This window comes from Choloepus didactylus, chromosome 19 (genome assembly GCF_015220235.1).
Source record: "Choloepus didactylus isolate mChoDid1 chromosome 19, mChoDid1.pri, whole genome shotgun sequence".
Classification (NCBI taxonomy): domain Eukaryota; kingdom Metazoa; phylum Chordata; class Mammalia; order Pilosa; family Megalonychidae; genus Choloepus; species Choloepus didactylus.
The window spans coordinates 31,251,811-31,272,055 of record NC_051325.1 but is presented as its reverse complement, the minus strand read 5'-3'; the positions used below and the strand labels follow the sequence as shown (position 1 = coordinate 31,272,055).

The 20,245-nt window shown below is 37.3% G+C and overlaps 1 protein-coding gene and 1 pseudogene across 3 annotated transcripts in view; one reads left to right on the top strand and one right to left on the bottom strand.

Annotated features, from left to right (window-relative positions):
- Window positions 1–20,245, top strand: part of PANK2 (pantothenate kinase 2) — a 42,549-nt gene that overhangs the window by 20,364 nt on the left and 1,940 nt on the right. For 2 of the 3 annotated variants that reach the window (XM_037811921.1, XM_037811919.1), the window contains exons 2-6: window positions 9,916–10,268; window positions 13,194–13,447; window positions 14,461–14,637; window positions 17,098–17,221; window positions 18,826–18,951. In XM_037811921.1, the coding sequence (XP_037667849.1) occupies window positions 10,068–10,268; window positions 13,194–13,447; window positions 14,461–14,637; window positions 17,098–17,221; window positions 18,826–18,951 (882 nt within the window). In that variant the 5' untranslated portion in view covers window positions 9,916–10,067. The remainder of the gene's footprint in view (window positions 1–9,915; window positions 10,269–13,193; window positions 13,448–14,460; window positions 14,638–17,097; window positions 17,222–18,825; window positions 18,952–20,245) is intronic. The other variant, XM_037811920.1, reaches the window with a different exon arrangement.
- LOC119515767 lies at window positions 7,528–9,103 on the bottom strand (annotated as a pseudogene).

Here is a 20,245-nt window from a genome sequence, read left to right as displayed (position 1 = left end):
TGATCTTCCTCAATTATTTGGAATATGTGAATTTTATTAAGCAACTTTTGTATTTTATTTTTTTCAATTGGCAAGTGCATGTGTTTTGTGCTTTTAGGTTTGTGTAAGTACTTGTCAAAAAGTATTTGTCAAAAGGGTTTGATGTCCCTCATCTACCATTTCTTGACTGATCTTGTGCAAGTTATGTAAGCTCTTTGCACCTCAGTTTTTAAATCTGTAAAGTGAGATGATTGTGGTACTTATATGGGTATTGTAAACATTAAGTAAATTCATGTGAGTAAAGTGCCTAAGATTGTGGTTGGCTGTTAAAAGGTGATCATTTAAAGCATATTTAAGGCATTTTTAGCTAAGGAGACTTAGGAAGGCTCAATTTGCATTAAGCCTCGCAAAATCTTCCATTGGTCTTAGATGTTTCCTGACCTTTAGATTCTAATCCTCTTTTTTGGTCTGTTTTTATTATTTTTATTATTTTTTTATTGAGATTGTTCACAAACCATGCAATTATCCAAAGATCCAAAGTGTGCAATTAGTTGCCCATGGTACCATCATACAACTGTGCATCCATCACCACAATTAATTTTTTTTTCAATTTTTAGAACATTTTCATTACTCCAGAAAAGAAATAAAGACAAAAAAAAGGAAACTCAAATCCTCCCATACCCCTAGCCACCCCCCTCCATTATTGATTCATATTATTGGTATAGTATATTTGTTACTGTTGATGAAAGAATGTTAAAATACTACTAACTGTACTATATAGTTTGCAATAGGTATATATTTTTTCCTATATGCCCCTCTATTATTAACTTCTAGTTATAGTGTCATACATTGTTCTAGTTCTTGAGAGAGATTTTTAATATTTGTACAGTTAATCACGGAGATTGTCCACCACAAGATTCACTGTTTTATACATTCCCATCTTTTAACCTCCAACTTTCCTTCTGGTGACATATGTGACTCTAAGCTTCCCCTTTACACCACATTCACACACCATTCAGCACTATTAGTTATTCTCACAATAACGTGCTACCGTCACCTCTGTCCATTTCCAAACACGTAAGTTCAACCTAGTTAAACATTCTGTTCCTAATAAGCAACTGCTCCCCATTCTTTAGCCTTGTTCTATATCCTGGTAATCTATATTTCATGTCTATAAGTTTACATATTATAATTAGTTCATATCAGTGAGACCATACAATATTTGTCCTTTTGTGTCTGACTTATTTCACTCAATATAGTGCCCTCAAGCTTTCTTCTTCAACTCTTTTTTTTTCCTTTCTTTAGATGGGTTTGTTCACACATCATACATTCTGGCCTAAGTAAACAATCACTGGTTCCCTGTATAATCATGTATTTATGCATTCACCACCATCACCACTATCTATATAAGGAGATCTCCATTTCTTCCACAAAGAATGAGAAAGAGTCAAAGAAGGTAGAGAGACAAAAGAAAGAAAAAAAAAGACAGCTAAAAAGCAATGAAAGCTTTGGTATATTGCCTTTGTTACATTAAAGGAAGCATGATACAGTGTTTCTGCTAATTATAGTCTCCAGTTTGCATTGATTGTATTTTTCCCCCAATACCACCCTATTTTTAACAAAACCTTGCAAGGTTGACATTCATTTGTTCTCCCTCATGTAAAAACATATTTGTACATTTTATCACAATTGTTGAGCACCCTAGGTTTCACTGAGTTATACAGTTCAGTCTTTTATCTTTCCTCTTTCCTTCTGGTGTCCCAGATGCTCCTAACCTTCCTCTTTCAACCATACTCACAGTCCTCTTTGTTCAGTGTACTTACATTGCTGTGCTACTATCTCCCAAAATTGTGTCCCAAACTTCTCATTCCTGTAATTTCCTTTCTGTCTGTCGTGCTCCCTTTAGTGTTTCCTGTAGAGCAGGTATCTTGTTCACAAACTCTCTCATTGTCTGTTTGTCAGAGAATATTTTAAGCTTTCCCTCATATTTGAAGGACAGTTTTACCAGATACAGGGTTCTTGGTTGGTGGTTTTTCTCTTTCAGTATCTTAAGTATATCACCCCACTTCCTTCTTGCCTCCATGGTTTCTGTTGAGAAATCTGCATATAGTCTTATCAAGCTTCCTTTGTATGGGATGAATCGCTTTTCTCTTGCTGCTTTCAGGATTCTGTCTTTATCTTTGATGTTTGGTAATCTGCTTATTAAGTGTCTTGGCATAGGCCTATTCAGATCTATTCTTTTTGGGGTATGCTGCGGTTTTTGGATCCATAATTTTATGTCTTTCTTAAGAGATGGGAAATTTTCATTGATTATTTTCTCTGTTATTGCTTCTGCCCCCTTTCCCTTCTCTTCTCCTTCTGGGACACCCATGACACGTACATTCCTGCATTTCATATTGTCTTTCGATTCCCGGAGACATTGCTCATATTTTTCCATTCTTTTCTGTATCTGTTCTTTTGTGTGTAGGCTTTCAGGTGCCTTGTTCTCCAGTTCCTGAGTGTTTTCTTCTGCCTTTGAGGTCTGCTGTTGTATGTCTCCATTGTGTCTTTCTTCTGTTGTGTTGTGCCCTTCATTTCCATAGATTCTGCCAGTTGTTTTTTTCAACTTTTGGTTTCTGTTTATGTATGCCCAGTGTTTCCATTATATGCTTCATCTCTTTTGCCATATCTTCCCTAAACTTTTTGAATTGATTCAGCATTAGTTGTTTCAATTCCTGTATCTCAGTTGAGTAAGTTTGTTCCTTTGATTGGGCCAAAACTTCGTTTTTCTTAATGTAAGTTGTAGTTTTCTGTTGTCTAGGTATCTGGTTTCGTTGGTTACCCCAATCAGGTTTTCCCAGACCAGAACGGGCTCAGGTGTTGGAAGGAGGCAATAGTATCGGTTTCCCTGAGGGTGTCTTAGTAGATTGGTATACCCTGTGAGGCCTCACATCACTGTGCTTTTCTGCCCAGCGGGTGGTGCCTGTCAGACTGGTGTAAGGAGGTGCGGCCCATGGCTGTTTTTCCCCAGGCTCTGGGGTCTGGTTCTAAATGGAAGGCGGGTAGCAGAGCTTGGCCCCATCTTCCTCTTAGGGAAGATACACCCACTAGGGAGAGGTCGTTAGCATTTGAATAGTCTCTCTGCTATTTCCACCCTTGCCTGGGTCAGAGTGCTGGGAACTGAAAATGGCTGAGGCTTTCTCCACTGAGCGGAAAAAGGGACAAAAGGCCCCCTTTCAGAGCTGGTCCGCAGCCCCCCTCAGTTTCACCTGTTGGCCGGAGATAGCGCCAGGTCCTCTGGGCTTCCCCTCCTTCCCAGAGAGGTCCTCCGGCTCTCCAAGGTCAGTTGTCACCAAAAGCCTCTGTCTGCTTGTTGGGGATTTGTAGCTTGTATTGAGCAGTTCACATTTGTTAATTAAAACCCCAGTTGGAGCTCAGCTGAGCTATATTCGCTTGCTGGGAGAGTGCCGCACTCTAGACAGCGAGGCTTTGCAGTTCTGACTGTGGGGGGAGGGGCTCCTGACTCTGGTCTGCAGATTTTACTTAAAGATTTTATGCTGTGATCTTGGGCATTCCTCCCAATTCAGGTTGGTGTATGATGAGTGGACGGTCATGTTTGTCCTCCTGCAGTGTTTGCAGATTATTTACTAGTTGTTCTGGTTGTTTATTAGTTATTCCAGGGGACTAACTAGCTTCCACTCCTCTCTGTGCCGCCATCTTCTCCAGATATATCTTCAGCCGCTATTTTTTCAATACATTTTTTTGCCTCTTTCTCTCTTTGTCTTGTCCTTCTGGGAGTCCACTGACGCATATGTTGGCATGGTTGATGGTGTCCTTCAGGTCCCTCAGGTTCTGTTCGTTTTTCTTCATTTTCTCTTTCTGTTCCTCACACTGAATAATTTAAATTGTCTTTTACTCTACTGATATTTTCTTCTGCCTGTTCAAATCTGCTGTTTAATTTTCTGTTTTCCATATCAATTACTGTACTTTGCCGCTCCAAAATTTGTTTCTTTTTTATAATTTCTATCTTTTAATTTTGTTCAGACATTATTTTCTGAATTTCCTTTAGTTCTTGACATTTAAGATAGTTGATTTAAAGTCTTTGACTAGTACTTCCAGTATATAAGCTTCCTTAAGGATGATTTCTGGCAAATTCTGTTTCCTGTGAATGGGCCATACTTTCTGTTTCTTTGTAGTGTTTTATAATTTATTTGTTGATAAGTGGACATTCTGTTATGTTATCTAGTTCTCCCACTCCTCTGGGATTGCTGGATTTTGTTGTTGTCGTTGTTGAGGGCTGGAGCCATCAATTTGTGACTTTTCTAAATTAATTTTGCTCCCAAATGGGGAGTGAAACAAGAAGAGTTTTTTTTGTTTTTTTGTTTTTTTTTTTTTTAAACAAAAGGAGGTACTGCCTGTCCAAGACTCCTCTGCCAGTTTCCCCTGAGGGGTTTTGAACAGTAGGTACCTTCATAGCCAGCCCTCTCCCTCAGAGCTGGCCTCCTCAGTGATCTGAAGTAGCTGATCCAAAGCAGGGGTCAGTGATCAAACCACACATCTTCAGTTTGGAGGACTAGGCTTATAGTCCACCATATCACTAGCAAGCTGCTCTAGAAGTCTGGGCGGCAGACCCCACTGCTGCCTGCCACGTAACTGATGGATGGGGGGTGGTAGCTGCTGTACAGAGGGTGAAATTCATTCATATTTACCCCAGTTTACCAGACTTTTCCTCCAACTCTTTCCTGGATGCTGCAGTGTTCCACTAGATGCCAGAGTTTCAGAATAGTTGATGCAGACATTTCCTGGCAGTTCAGTAGTTGTTTGGGTAGAGGGACTGATTCCTGGAGCTTCCTACTACACAATCATCCCACAATCCTCTCGTCTTTGGTTTTGAAATACAGTGTCTTCATTGTCTTTCATTTAAAAATTAATTTTGTTTTGATTTCTGATTTCCTCTTTAATCCCAGAGTTAATAGAAGTGGACCTAAAAATTCTCAGGTGGTTAGATTTAGTTCTTTGTTAGATTAATTTCTGATTTTAAGGCATTTGGTAAGTGAACTTGGGTATGTTTATATTTTTTGGAATTTGAGGTTCTTTAAACTAGTGCAGTTAAATTTTGTGAAAGTGTTTTTTTTTTTTTGATACAAAATTGTGTTTTTGTTCAGTAGATCTAGCTCATTAGGTATGATAATCAAATCTTCTCTGTACTTTTTTTTTAACTTTTTATTTGCAAACTTAGAGGACAGTTACAAAAATAATACAGACCCCATACAAGAGAACTCAAACATATCCCAGTTACACAGATTCACCAATTTAAACATTTTGCCACATTTGCCATATCATTGTTAGTCCGTGTATCTATCTGTTTGTCTGTGTATCTGTTTTTTTATCAATCCATTTTATACACTTGAGTGTAGGTTATACATCATGCTCCTTGAGCACTTAATACGCTATATATATTTTGTTAAGAATAGAGATATTCACTTATGTGACCGCATTCTGTATACTTTTTTGTATGCATGTAATCGATCTACACATTTCTGAGACCTCTGTCATTCTTACAGTGATTTGTAGATTTGTCAATTTCTCCTTATTTTTAATGTTTTTGAAGTGTGAGGTGTGTGAGGGTTATGACATATTTATGTTATACTTTTTAATGTACATGACATATTCCTTTTTCTATTCCCTTTTAATGCTTTTTTCCTTTGAATTCTGTCTGGTCTACTAGTATTGTATTTTTTCTCTTTTAACATTTCCTTGAAATAGTGGGAGTAGGATTGTCCATACATTTTTCCAGGCCACACAAATTCAACTTAATAGTAAGCGTCTGACTCCTTGTGATATGACTCCATTGTGGGTGTTTTACCATTTATTTACCTTCAATTTTACTGTTTACTTTCAATTTATTTGTATTATCTTGTTTTAGGTGTGTCTTTTTATAGCAGCATGTGTTAAATTTCCCCCTTCAATCTGGAAAAGAAATTTAACCTATTTGTGATTACCAACATGTGTGCATTCATTCCTTTCATTTTTGTTTTGTATTTACCGTAGTTGCTTTTTTTTTCCCCTTCCTATTCTTTGTTTTTGAGCTGATTAATTTTTTTTCTCATGGTTTGAAAGTCATACATTGTTCTTCTCCTCTGGGGTTACCTGTAATTTGTAACACATTTAAATAGTGATTTCTCTGTTATTGTTTAGAACTTATCAAAGTCTTGTGTATATATTTTTTCCTTTCCCCCAAGACAGAACAGCCGCTTGCTTTCACTTCCCTTTCTTATCCCTTCCCTCTTCTGCTTCTTATGTTGAAATCATCTTAAGTATTTTAGTTCTAGATTGCTGATTTTTCTTAAAGTCAGCATGTACTGGTTCCTTTGTTTATCATTGTTTCTTACATCTTGTATCTTCTTGGATTCTTTTAAAATCATATTGGAGTACATCTGCTAATTATCTCAGAGATGGTCTTTGAGTAGTAAACCTTGAGCCATCTTGTGTGAAAATGTCTTTATTTTGCACTCCCACTTGAAAAGTGGTTTGATTGAATATAAGTTCCATAATCTTTTTTCCCCTTACAACTTTGAAGCCGGTGCTCCATTTTTCTCTAGCATCTGTATTTCTGATGAGAAGTCTAATATTAACCTTAATGTGATTTATGTATCTTTGTAAGAATTCAGTTTTGTTTTTTTTTTTCTGGGAAAGTTTTAGCATTCCCTGAACTTTTAATAGGGTGTCTAAGTCTCCCTCTTTCCAGCAGTTGATTGATTGATATTTAATGGTCCTTTCAACCTGTGCTCTGTGCTTGCGGGAAATTTGTAGAACTCACATTAGATGGATGTTGAACTTTCTGGTTCTATAGTCTATATGTCTACCTTCTCGTCTTCTTTAATATTTCTTTGGGAGTTCTTGAGAGGCATTTTGGGAGAATTTCTTTGTTTTTCATTTATTCTTTCTGTGCCCTCTTTGCTGTTAAATGTATCTTTTGAGCTTTATTTTGGCAGTCCTTTTTTTCTTTTATAAGAGTCTTTATTCAGGCATAATTTACATAAAATGCATGCATTTTAAGTGTACAGTTCCATTTGTGTTGACAGATTTATACACCCATGACCCACCCACCCCCATCCCATCTTCCAACATCAATATTTGGGTTACCACTGAAACTTTTTCCTGCCCCTGTGCAGTCCATCTGTTTCTCTTTCCCCCAACTCAGATCTGTTTTCTGTCAGATGCAGAAATGATTGGTTTGCATCTTCTAGAATTTCATATAAAGGGAATCTTATAGTATGTAGTCTTTTGTGCAAGGCTTCTTTCACTCAGCGTGTGTTTGAGATTCATCCATTTTTAGTGTATAAGTAGTTTGTTCTCTCTCACTCTGTCTCTTTCTCTCTCTCTCTTTTGGCTTTGTAAGCATTCTTTTCCACAACCAGGAAATTAACATTGGTACAATTTACAAACCTTATTTAGATTTCGCTAGTTTTACATAAACTTGTTCCTGTGTTTGTATTTAATTTTACTCATATGACCTCAGCTACAGTTGGAAATAATTTTTTACTTTCTCAGTTTTCTTTACGGTATGGTAGCCTGTTCGCTTTTCGTAGAATAACATTTATTTATTTGTTTCTTGAAATGTTTTATTATACATGCTTGCTTCATGGAAAATCAAGACCTTGAAGGAACTCAAGTTAGGTATAAATTATGTTCAGCTCTGAGCTGGTTACAACTTATGAGTAGCATGGAAACAGTAAGGCTGAAGCCTTCTTCTCCGTATAGGTTACCATCATTTTCTTGATTTCAGCAATAGCTTTCGCTGGATTTAGACCCTTGGGACAGGTCAAGGTGCAGTTCATGATGGTGTGGCAGTGGTACATAGAGAATGGGTCCTGCAGCTTGGCCAGGTGCTCTGCCCTGAAGTCATCTCTGGGGTTGATCATCCAGTGATAAGCCTGCATAAGAACTGCCAGTCCCAAATATTTATCTCCGTTCCACCAGTAGCTGGGGCAGCTGGTGCTCAGCAGGCACAGAGAATGTACTTGTACAGACCATCCAGTTTCTCACAATCTTCTAAGGACTGTGTATACGGCTTGCCTTTCTGGGACTCATCCTTTTTCTTCAGATAAGATTCAATGGATTTGTACTGAGCAAAGAATTTGCTCAAATCAGGAACAAGATCCTTTATCACATACATGTGCGGAAGGGGTAGATTTTTGAGACTTTATTGAGGTTGGTGTCAGTCCTTTGGGTGCAAGCTAGAGTGTTGTGTCCATTGATGTTCATTGCACAAGAGCCACAGATACCTTCTCTGCACTATCTTCGGAAGGTCAAGGAAGCATCCGTTTCATTTTTTATCTTGATTAAAGCATCCAGTACCATAGGGCCACATTTATTCAGATCAATTTCAAAAGTCTACATGTGAGGTTTATCTCCAGCCTCATCTGGATCCCATCGGTAGATGGCAAATTTCTTGATGCAGGGAGTTGTGGCTGCAGCTGTCTGGCCCCACGGCAGGCAGGTTACTTGCCTCTGAAGCCTAAAGGACAGGCATGCTCCAAGTCAAAACCAGATCACTGCGCGGATGTGAGGGGTTCCTACCCTCCAGAGGACTCGCCCCATACTCAGTCTCCTCATGGCTCTTTGAGCTCCAGGCAGTCTCCGTGACCTTCATGCTTTCCCTCTTCCGCAGACCTCCAGGCTCACCTGCAGGCAGGCTCCGCCAGGGGTGGCTACTGGGAACCAGTGCCTCAAGGAGACTCCAATCACCACCACCATCTTATATGATTCTTTTTTAGTCTCTTGTTTGCTTTCACAACTCTTTCTTCAGATGTTTGGTTCCTTGTTTTTTGTAGTGCTGATTTCCCTTTTGGTGATACTGGTTTGTAAAGTGATCATCTCTAATTTGAGAATTGCTATTCTCCTGTCAGTGGGTGCAGTTTCTGTTTACAAGTCTTGTCAGGATGGATTGGAGGAAAGAGATGGGATGTATAACCAGGTGGGGGCTCCCTATGCCTTCTGGGTAATTTCAAAGCCACCTGCGTGCCATCCTGATTTTTGAGCTCAAGTGCCTATGCTCAGCAGAATTTGCTTCTATAGGGGTGGGAGGTGGGAAGTGGTTTGCAGTAAAGGGAAGTGAACTGACGTGTCCAATTACCCACCAGATCTATCTGCCTGCCGCTGCACCAGAGCCTGCTCCTTTTTCCCGTGGCCGGGCCTCATCCCCCATCTACTGTTTGGATGGAGCACCCTCCCTCTACTCACTCCCTCTACCTTCAGAGCTGCTTCCAGTTTTTATAGCATTTTTCTTTGGATGGTTCTGGACGGATATTGTCTCTTTGTCCCCCCCCCCCCCTTTTTTAATATAGTTCTGCTGACAGTATCACTTCTTGTTTCCCAGAATTATTTTAAAAAATAATATATCAGTAACTCTGTATCATTAGTCATTTCTAGGATATAAGGAGGAGGAGGCATGTATTATGTCTCTATAGTCCTTGTTCTGATCTCAAGTTTTTTTTTTTTTTTTGGTAACAGGTGTTAACTTGAAATCCTTTGAAACCTTTTAGGACTTCAGATTTTGAGGGAGAAATTGACCCCTGGAGCTTGCATGTTATGTAGGGTTGGGAGTTTCCTCTATCCCTAGTTCATGTACTAAACCAGAACTCTGAAAGGCCTCAGCAATTCCTCAAGCTGATGGAAAGGATGAAGATTTTATTTCATAGTACAGTTTGGGCTTTTGTGTACAAGAGGGTTAGGTTGGCTCAATATTTTGATATTTTTCTTCTTTATCTTTGTTCCTTTTTTTTTTTAAGACATGCTTGCAAATCTGACGGAATTATATATCTTCTCCCAGAAACATTTTTTTTGTTTGTAATTATATCACAGAGTGTGAAATAAGTTGCTAATCTATTAAGTATAAATTTATGGGTTTTAGAAAAAAAGCTGTTCCCCCTTTTTTTTTTCTTTCCTGTTTAGTTTTTCCATGGTTTGGCTTGGATATTGGTGGAACTCTGGTCAAGCTGGTTTATTTTGAACCCAAAGACATCACAGCTGAAGAAGAAGAAGAAGAAGTAGAAAGTCTTAAAAGCATTCGGAAGTACCTGACCTCCAACGTGGCTTATGGGTCCATGGGCATTCGGGACGTGCATCTTGAGCTGAAGGACCTGACTCTGTGTGGACGCAAAGGCAATCTGCACTTTATACGCTTTCCCACTCATGACATGCCTGCTTTTATTCAAATGGGCAGAGATAAAAACTTCTCGAGTCTCCACACTGTCTTTTGTGCCACTGGAGGTGGAGCGTACAAATTTGAGCAGGATTTTCTCACAGTATGCATTTTTTAGCTTATATACAATTTATGGTAATCTGATTGTTAAAAATAAAACCTATAGCAAGCAGTGGAATCATTTCCATCTCTAATGGAGCTTGAATTCTTTTGAGTCAAATTAAGATTAAATATAAATTAGCAATAGTCAGGAGTTAGCCATCTGAAAATCATTGTATAAGTTTATTTTTTGCCCAGTTCAAATTTATTGATGAGAATCATAACTACTAAACACATAGCATTTTGTTTTTCCTTTAGTATTAAAAAAAATGAATCTGGGATAAGCTGAGTAAGGAGCTACCTTAATGAAGAACATAGTCATTAAATCTTGAATTTGATTGAAAAATAACTTTTAAAGCACATCATTTCATATCATAAAATTTTTTTTCAATCTCTTGTCTACCTTATTTTTCTTCCCCACCCTCAATTATTTCTGTCAAGTTCACTAAATGAAGAAATAAGGGACTTGGGTTAAAAGCGGTGGTTTTCAAGCATCAGGGCTAGTCTGAAACGGCTGACAGCAGGGCCCTCCTCTACCTAATTTCTTTTTATGAGTTCTGTACTACACACTTGTTAACAGAAGTCTCCAGATCATTTCTGGCTCCTAAGGAGAGTGCCCGGAGGCACTTGATTTTGTTTTCATTCACTGAACACCCATCGGCAAGGCTTTGGGGTAGGTCCTTGGGGGTGGATGTGGCGGTAGGTAGGAGGATTGACAAGTGAATTAGACAAGGTCTTGACCTTCAGACTGCAATACAGATTTAAAATGTCTTCAGTGAACATATTTTTAATGCTACCAAATGAAAATATTAGTCCAAAGAAGATTCTCCCTTTGTTTTATTCTAAATCTTTCTTTCCTTGCATGTCATTGCATGGTTTGTGACATTGTCCCTTCTTCCCTTGTTCTCTGCCCTCTGATTTTCTCCTGAAACTGGCCATAATAATCATAATACAGAATTGAAATGTGTTACTTAACAAAGTTTTATATTCCGTACTTTAGTTTTTCTTGGTTGTTGGTTTTCAGAGGTTTCTTTTCTACCTGTGAGTAAAAGGAAAGGTTGCAGGAGAGAAGATTCTCCTTTGTGGAAGCCTCATAAGTTAATGGATTCTGGATCATAAGGGATAGGTCAAAGAGAGAACCTCTGTTTCCAGGACCCTGTAGAGGTACCCTTTGAAACACTTTTGAATACCATTCAGGCTGTTACCAGAGGTTTAGAGTGTGTGGTCACCCAAAGAGAGAGGGTTCAAAGTGGATTTAGCATATTAAGAATTAGTTCTTAGGCAGTTGGAGTTTCCGTTTTATGTGGTCAGCTCTACCTTTTAAAACTGTATGAAAATGAAATGTCTATCAAATCCTATTTGTACATTAGGAGTGACTGATAATAAACCACAAAGAAGTATTTTTTAAAATAATTGAGTTTATTCTGTTTCTTTTTTTAATGTGAATCAGATTTCTTCATATTATATTGAGTTTGCTTGGTGTACACTTACATTATGAGTAACTCGAGTTAGTGAAATTATGTATAAACTCAGTCATCTCAATGTATCAACCAAGCTGAGATTCATTAGGAACAAGAGCACAGCAGGGAAGGATAAAAGGTGAAATTGGTTTGACATACAGTGAATTGGATTCCAGTAGGCTACCGGTGGAAAATGATTTGGTTCAGAAATTAAATTAAAATGCTGACAGCTTGAGATTCAGTAGTCAGGAAATCAATAATAAATTCATCTTGGCATGAAGGGCAAGATGAGATGAAATAAGGACAGTGATGCACACTATTTAAAGGCCTTGGGCTTGGTCACTAGAGAGATGACTTAATATTCCTAACTAGGGATTGTATTTATTAAGGATTAAGTGATGTTATCTGTTAACACCTCTGCAATGGATCAGAATAAACTAAGTATAAATGTAATTAAATGGTAGTTGAATTTTGCAGTAAGGGGTAGAAGTAGCAGGTGCCTTTAGGGGATTGAGACTTCTTTACATTTATCATATGTATATATATCCTTGTAAACTTTCAAACGGGTTAGAAGTTCATAGGGTGAAATGTGGAAATTCCTTTATACCATCTCTCTAGGTTACCATTGTTAAAAGTTTATGTATTTTTTTAATGTCTTTCCTGTGCATGATTGTTTGACACATTTGCATATAAAATACAGTTTTAATAATAGGCAAATTGGATTCTGTTTTATAAAATGTTTGTCAGCTTGCTGTTTTGACTAACATGTCTTGGAGTTCTTCCCATTTCAGTACTTACAGATCTTCATTCTTAATTGCTGTGCTGTGTTCTATAATATGGATAATAATTGAACTATTCTGTTATTAATTATTTGAATAGAATTAAGTTCATAAAAATGATTTAAATTTTGATACTACGGCTTTAGATAGCAGAAAATCTTCTTTTAATCGGATCCTTTCAGCCTGTAGGCTTCAAGGTATTAAATAATAAAGTATGGCCTATTTTGGTACTGTTCCATAGCCTTGAAGATGGTCTTTTGTAAGGCAGATGTCAGAGGCTTGCAGTGCCTGCCATGTGTCACCAGGTGCTCACAGTCACTTGGAATTTTTTTGGAATCTGCTTTCTGACAGGGATGTGTCCTCATCTGTGCACCTGCCTCATTTCCCCAAGAGTAGAGATTGTATTTTCTGCTTCACCAGTTGATAACAATTCATTTGTGTTTTTTGACACATTTCTATAGCTGTGCAGTGGTTTGTACATACAGTGTATTTGGGTCTCTGGGAATAGGAGTGTCTTCAGTCTGTCCTATGTTCATTGTTCCACAATCTGTTCTGTAAAGCATGTACAACTAGTACACATCTGGGAGTGTTTCTTGGCCTTTTTAATGTAGAGAGGGATGCCTTGTTAAATGGAATTTTGATTTTTATTTGGCTTTTAAAAAGTCTGAATACATTCTTATTTCATTACAGATAGGTGATCTTCAGCTTTGCAAACTTGATGAACTAGATTGCTTAATAAAAGGAATTTTATACATTGACTCAGTTGGATTCAATGGACGATCACAGTGCTATTACTTCGAAAACCCTGCTGATTCTGAAAAATGTCAGAAGTTACCATTTGATTTGAAAAATCCCTACCCTCTGCTTCTGGTGAACATTGGCTCAGGGGTTAGCATCTTAGCAGTATATTCTAAAGATAATTACAAGCGGGTCACAGGTACCAGGTAAGTCTTTTTAAGTCATTGTTTATTCTTAATATCACAGTGGGTTAAAACTGAATTTTCAGGGATTGCAAATAATTACAGCTTCAAGAACCTGTTAAAATTATGTGAACAATTTAAGTTTTTCTGGGATTTTGCCAACAGATGTTTTTCTTTGAAAATTCTGATTTCCTGACATGCTTTTCGTTCATCTCTAGTGCTCAAGATTTTACCATAGTTTCATAAAATATCTCATCAACAGACTTCTTGAACCCCATAGTCCCTGCCCTCAGATAGTTTATGATGCATGTATACAAAATATCTAAAGTTACTAAGTAGTGTCTATAAAGAGAAGATAAGGTCCCAGTACACATTCATGTACACACACGCTTGTCAGGGGTGTTGTGAGATCTAGAAGTTGAGGTACTAATCAACAGAAAAATGATTGGGGGAATATAGGCTGAAAGGGAGGAATAGATGGAAGATGAGAAGGAATCTATTTTGGTTCAAGGATCAGGTCAGTTGAGGAAAAACAAGGGACAGGGGATTGGGATAAACACATTTTTAAACATATATGAGTTAAAGAATGTGAGGAGTAATTTTGGAGGAGAAAACACATTATATTGAGGGGTTGTGGTGGGGTAAGGGGTCTGATGAGCCAGAGGAAAAAGGTCCTTGGATGAGCTTGGAGATAATAAAGGAGGATGTGCCAGCACGAGCCTACGTGGGGTAGGCTGATGTGCACTTGAGGTTCTTCGTTCAGCAGACACCAGACTGCACTGGGGACGTGGGTGGTGAGGTGGGCCTGACACTTTGCCACTTTGCAATTGGTTCACATGAATGTGTCTTCAAGGCAGACATTAGGCACCTTGCTTTTATCTTTTTGCAGACTTTTTGCCCTTAGTGGCATCTGCATGATTTAGTCAGGGAAAGACTGGGTTGATATTTGAATGGTTTGGGGGTTCATAAATGTTACTTTTCTGTTCTCCTGATGGGCATTTTGAAAAAATGTTATACTACTATGTTTTTAATCACAGTCTTGGAGGAGGAACTTTCTTTGGTCTCTGCTGTCTTCTTACTGGCTGTACCACTTTTGAAGAAGCTCTCGAAATGGCATCTCGTGGAGATAGTACCAAAGTGGATAAACTAGTGCGAGACATTTATGGAGGGGACTATGAGAGGTTTGGACTACCAGGATGGGCTGTGGCTTCGAGGTAAAGGGTGTATGTGTATGTTCTAAGAAATATAGGAATAAAATATTAAATATTGGGCACACCCTTTTTAATGGCTTTATTGAGATATAATTTACATACTTTAAATAAAAAGGTCACCTGTTTAAAGTGTACAATTTAGTAGTTTCTAGTATATTTACGGAATTGTGCAGCCATCACCACAATCCAATTTCAGAACCTTTTTATCATACCAGAAAGAAACTTTGTCCCCATTAACTATCACTCCCCATTCCCCAGCCTCTCGCAAACCCTTATCTACTTTCTGTCTCTATAGATTTGCTTATTCTGGACATTTCATCTAAATGGAATCATATAAGATGTGGTGTTTTGTGTCTGCCTTCTTTAACTTAGCATAAGGTTCTCAAGGTTCATTTATGATGTAGCATGAATGAGTACTTTATCCCTTAATATTGCCAAATAATACTCCACTGTGTGGGTATTACACACTATTTATCCATTCATCTAGTTAGTGGACACTTAGGTTGTTTCCACTTTTTGGTTATATTATGAATAATGCTGCTGTGAACATTTGTGCACAAGTCTTTGTGTGGACATGTTTTCATTTTTCTTGCTAGATCATGCGGTAACTCCTATGTTTCTTCATTTGAGGATCTACCAAGCTGTTTCCCAAAGTGGCTGTACCATTTTATAATTCTACCAGCAATAATGAGGGTTTCAGTTTCTCCATGTCCTTGCCAACACTTTTTTTTTTCAGTTGTATTGAGATATATTCACATACCATACAGTCATTCACAGTGTACAGTTAGTTGTTCACAGTACCATCATATAGTTGTGCATTTATCACCAATTTTTGAACATTTTCATTACTCAAAAAATAAAAAGAATAAAAATACAAGTAAAATAGAACAGCCAGAGTATCCCATCCCCCCATCCCCTCCTATGATTCATTTAATTTTTGTCCCCATTTTTCTACTCATCTGTCCATACATTGGATAAAGAGAATGTAAGCCACAGGGTTTTCACAGTCACACTGTGTAAGCTATATAGTTATACAATCATCTTCAAAAATCAAGGCTACTGGTTTTTGTAGTTCAGTAGTTTCAGGTATTTCCATCTAGCTATTCCGATACACTAAAAACTAAAAAGGGACATCTGTATAATGCATAACTAACCTCCAGCATGATCTCTTGACTCCATTTGAAATTTCTCAGCCACTGAAGCTTTATTTTGTTTCATTTCTCTTCCCCCTTAATACTGCCATGTACATTTCCTAAGAACAAGGATATTCACTTACATAACCTTAAGTGCAGTTACCAAGTTCAAGAAATTTACCATTGATATAAACCTTATGGTTTAGATTTCCATTTCTTGTTCATATATCCCATTAATGTCATTTTGAGCCTTTTCTCCTCCCTTGTTAGATCCCATCCAAGATCATGTATTGCCTTTATTTGTCATTTAGTTGCTCTTTTTTTTTTTTTTTTAATTGTGGGCACATATACATATATACAGCATAAATTTTTTCCACATCTCAACTCCTCCCAAGCATACCATTCAGTGGGATTAATCATATTCACTATGTTGTGGTGCCCTCACCACCTTCCATTTCTAAAACTTTCCCATCTCTCCAAACAGAAACTCGACACTCACTTTGCATTAACTTCCCATTCCCCTGTCCTCTGCAACCTGTACTCTTAATTCGTCTCTATGAGCTTGCATATTCTTTGATATTTTTTTTATAGTTACCAGGTAGTTAAGTTTAGGGCTTAAATTTAACATTTAAAATCTGTATCAATCTTGTTTACTTTGATCTAGTACATGACTTCTAGTAATAGGGCATTTATATTTACATCTTGTTTACAAATTTTAGGTACTTTTTAAATGCTGTAGATTTTATTTTCTCTGTTTGTACCATTCGTTTATTGGTAACCAGTCACTTCCTTTTCTGTTGATTGGGTTTGTATTCTGGTCATGGTTGTTGTTATTGTAGCAATGCTGCCAGTCAAGTACTTTGAAGCAATTATTTTCTAAGGAATTCAGAAACTTTTTACCTGCTCATTCTGGGACTCAGCTGTTGGCATTTTGCTTTGCTCTAATAAAGTAGTTAACATGATCACCTGAGTGGAACAACTGTGCAGTTGGGAATGAGTTGCTAATAGAGGTGTCTTTCTGGAACCATCCCTGGTCACACAGGGAGCAGTGATGTTGCCTTACACTGAATCTGGTGAGATCCCAGCTGAAGGTGCGAATATCTGGTACCAAAGCTAGACTTCAGTGGAAACCACAGGGAACAACTTATGCTTATTCAGAACACTCAGAGGCTCTGGAAGCTGCATTTCTCCTTGAGCAGATGCTTCATTGTTTTATAATAAAAAGTTTGAAATCTGAAGTCAGTTTTATCTCATTAAAGTAACATTGAAGTTCTGTTTGGTTGTGTTTTCTTTGGTTTAGCAATGGGATTTTTTTTTTTTCCAATCACAGCTTTGGAAACATGATGAGCAAGGAGAAGCGAGAGGCTGTCAGTAAAGAAGACCTCGCCAGAGCAACTTTGGTTACCATCACCAACAACATTGGCTCAATAGCAAGAATGTGTGCCCTTAATGAAGTAAGGGGACATGGATTTCTTTAGTTGCTCTGAGGAAAATACAGAACTTAAGTGGTTTCCACTTGTGTACTATGTCTGTTTTCCCCTTCTCAGAACTGTGCCTAAATGAAGTCATATTGGGTGGAGTTTGTTTCAATGTGAAGTTAAAATGTGGATTAACCTTAACTGATGTTTTTTTTGGTCGTACTGAAGATAAACCACTGCTGTGATGTAGAAGTAAAATTCTATCTTTTGAAGAGCAGAGGTAGCCAGTGTTTTAGATGAAAGGGACCATTAGGTGGTGATGATGGATAATGATGCTGAATTGAGACTCAGTGCTTGTTGTTGAGCTCTGAGAGTCTCTGGGAAGGAATCCAGAGGAAGTTATTGAAGCTGGGGGAAGATTGAGCAGGCGGAGGAGTGAATACCCACCCTTGCTCCCCACTCCAGCCTCAGCAGAGCTGCTTCTTTGTGCTTTCAGCTTCTTTACAGTGCTGCCTTGTAGCATTCAGGTCAAGCAGCATTGTACAGGGCTATGAAAGAACCAAGAATGGGCTTCCTTTGGGGAAAGAGGATCTAGGATCCAGATGGTGCAGCTTTAGAGCTTATCCCTATTAATTTTCATTTAAAGTTGTTCGTTTAAATAAATAATGTAGACTTGTGGCTTTAAGAAAAAAAGGAAATCTTCAAAAGGTGCAGAAGGGTTTATCTCATTTTCAATTAAAAAAAATACCGTATAACATCAAGTAATTAAAAAATCTTCAAATATCTTAACTACTACTTTTATCTTTATTGTATGTTTCCATTCCTATGCTTATGTATTTTAAGATATTTAAATTTTAATTGATGAACATACCATTTTATATTTTTTATTTAACAAAGTGTATATTTCATGGCTGTATATTTGATTGAGTATTTTTTTAATGTCATAACCCATTCACCTAATTCTGGGCATTTGGTTGCTTGCTGATGATAACTTTGCAGTGAGCATTTTTAATCATGAAGCTATTTTTTGGTTGAATTTTATTTTTGACATAGGACTTACCCAGGAGTGAGATCTCTGGTCTGTGCTTATGATTCTTGGTATCATGATGCTTTGCAGAAGGGTTGCGCTAATTTGCATCATCTTTAGCAATGCATGAATGTTCAGTTTTACCTCAATTTTACCAGTGTTAACGGGTTAAATTTTAAGTTTTGCTAATTTTAATTGGTGTAAAATTTTGCCTTTTTTGGTCACTGAGGTTGAATTTGTTTTCTACCTTTTATGTTTCTTGTATAGTTCGTTGATTTATATCACTTTTCAAAACTCTTGAATTGGGGTTTCACTATTTTTCTTACTAATCTGTATTAAACTTTTGATTTAATAGTAACTGTCATATTTAATACAAATGTTTTTCCTAGTCTGTTTTCTTCTGTGACATTTCCTGGCATGCTTTGAATTGGGGCCAGAGTTGTCTGGGGATCTAAGGAGCCCTGGACCACTTGTATTAAATGTAAATATTTTTAATTTGATCAGCAGTCAAGTTGCTGCTAAAAACTGTTCACATGGTGCTCTGTTCGGTGTAGCTTTTAGGAGAGAACAGAAATTAGGATGGAAACTAACTGCCTCTTTTTGATGTGCTCAGAACATTAACCAGGTGGTATTTGTTGGAAATTTCTTGAGAATTAACACGATCGCCATGCGACTTTTGGCATATGCTTTGGATTATTGGTCCAAGGGGCAGTTGAAAGCACTTTTTTCGGAGCATGAGGTAAGCTGACTTATTTCTTGTGATATGTTCACAAAGGGCATTGTGGAATTTGGTTTGAAGTAGAAGTGAAGTGAACTGCAGTACTTCTTTTTGAAAATGTGTGATGTGGAGTTTAACTTTGATTGTAATGTTCAAAAAGCTGTTTCTTATCTGACTTAATGCAAGGTAAATGCTTGGTTAATTCAATTGTGAGGTTAAGTAATTTTAAAGAAAAAAAATTGTGACAAATATTTAACTCTTTCTGATGCCATTATCTTTCCTGAATCCTTTGTTTTTCCTGTTTGCATTTACTCCTAGATTTTGCTTTTTTTTTCCCTTCAGTTTTTGATATCAGTTTTTATGTATTGGTATAGTGCGTGTGCCATTTATTTAAATATTATAAAAGCAAATAGATCATCAGGAATAGAACCACACTATCCACACTATCATGTAGACAGACTAGAAACAACAAATGGAAAACGATCATCAAATTGCTTGACTTGATATCCTATATTGGGAGGTCCCCTTTTCTTTTTTTGGGGAAAAAATAGGACCAGAGCTATGGAAGGGGCTCTTCCATTCCCTTGGTTGTTGGGCAGCTGAACGATTTCAAATGTTGTTGGATTTTAATTAGTGCTGTCATGAACATTTTCCAGAATTGTATGTGCATATTCATGTGTTATGGAGGTTGAATTTTAAGTCGTTTAACTTTTTTTTTTTTTACTTCTAATGGTACTAAATTATCAGTTTCTTACAGTTTAAAATCTTTCTCTATATATCTTGCTTTTAGTGATCTTTGATCTATTTTGCTTTATATTAGAATAAAAAGAAACCCTGCTAATCTGATTTTGAAAATAATTGCTATCTTTTAGTATAAGTATCCTTTGCTTAATTTCTCCTTCTTGTCAAATGTTTTCCTGGGTAGAACATGATTTCTTAGGTTAACCTTTTTTTTTAACTTGCATTTATATCTTCATATTATAATAGCCATGAACTCTTCATGAAATTCCGGTTTTGTATTTTGTCGTTTTTATTGCCTGCTGACTTGAGTTTTCCCTCTGGTTAGCATTGCCGGTCCTTTTGCCTTGGGTTCTCCATTTGCACTCAGGCCTCTGTGGTGTTGATCTCTGCACTTGTAGAACTGATTATTTTAGTCAGGAAATAGTCTCAGAACTGCCCTCATACTGAAGTCAGTGGAACTATTGTTTTGAAAGCTCAAGCCTTTTCTGTTTCTTTCTTTGCTGTTCTCATATTAACACAATACTTTGTAGCTTATAATGACCCATTTTTATCTTTTCCTTGATAAATAGGTGGA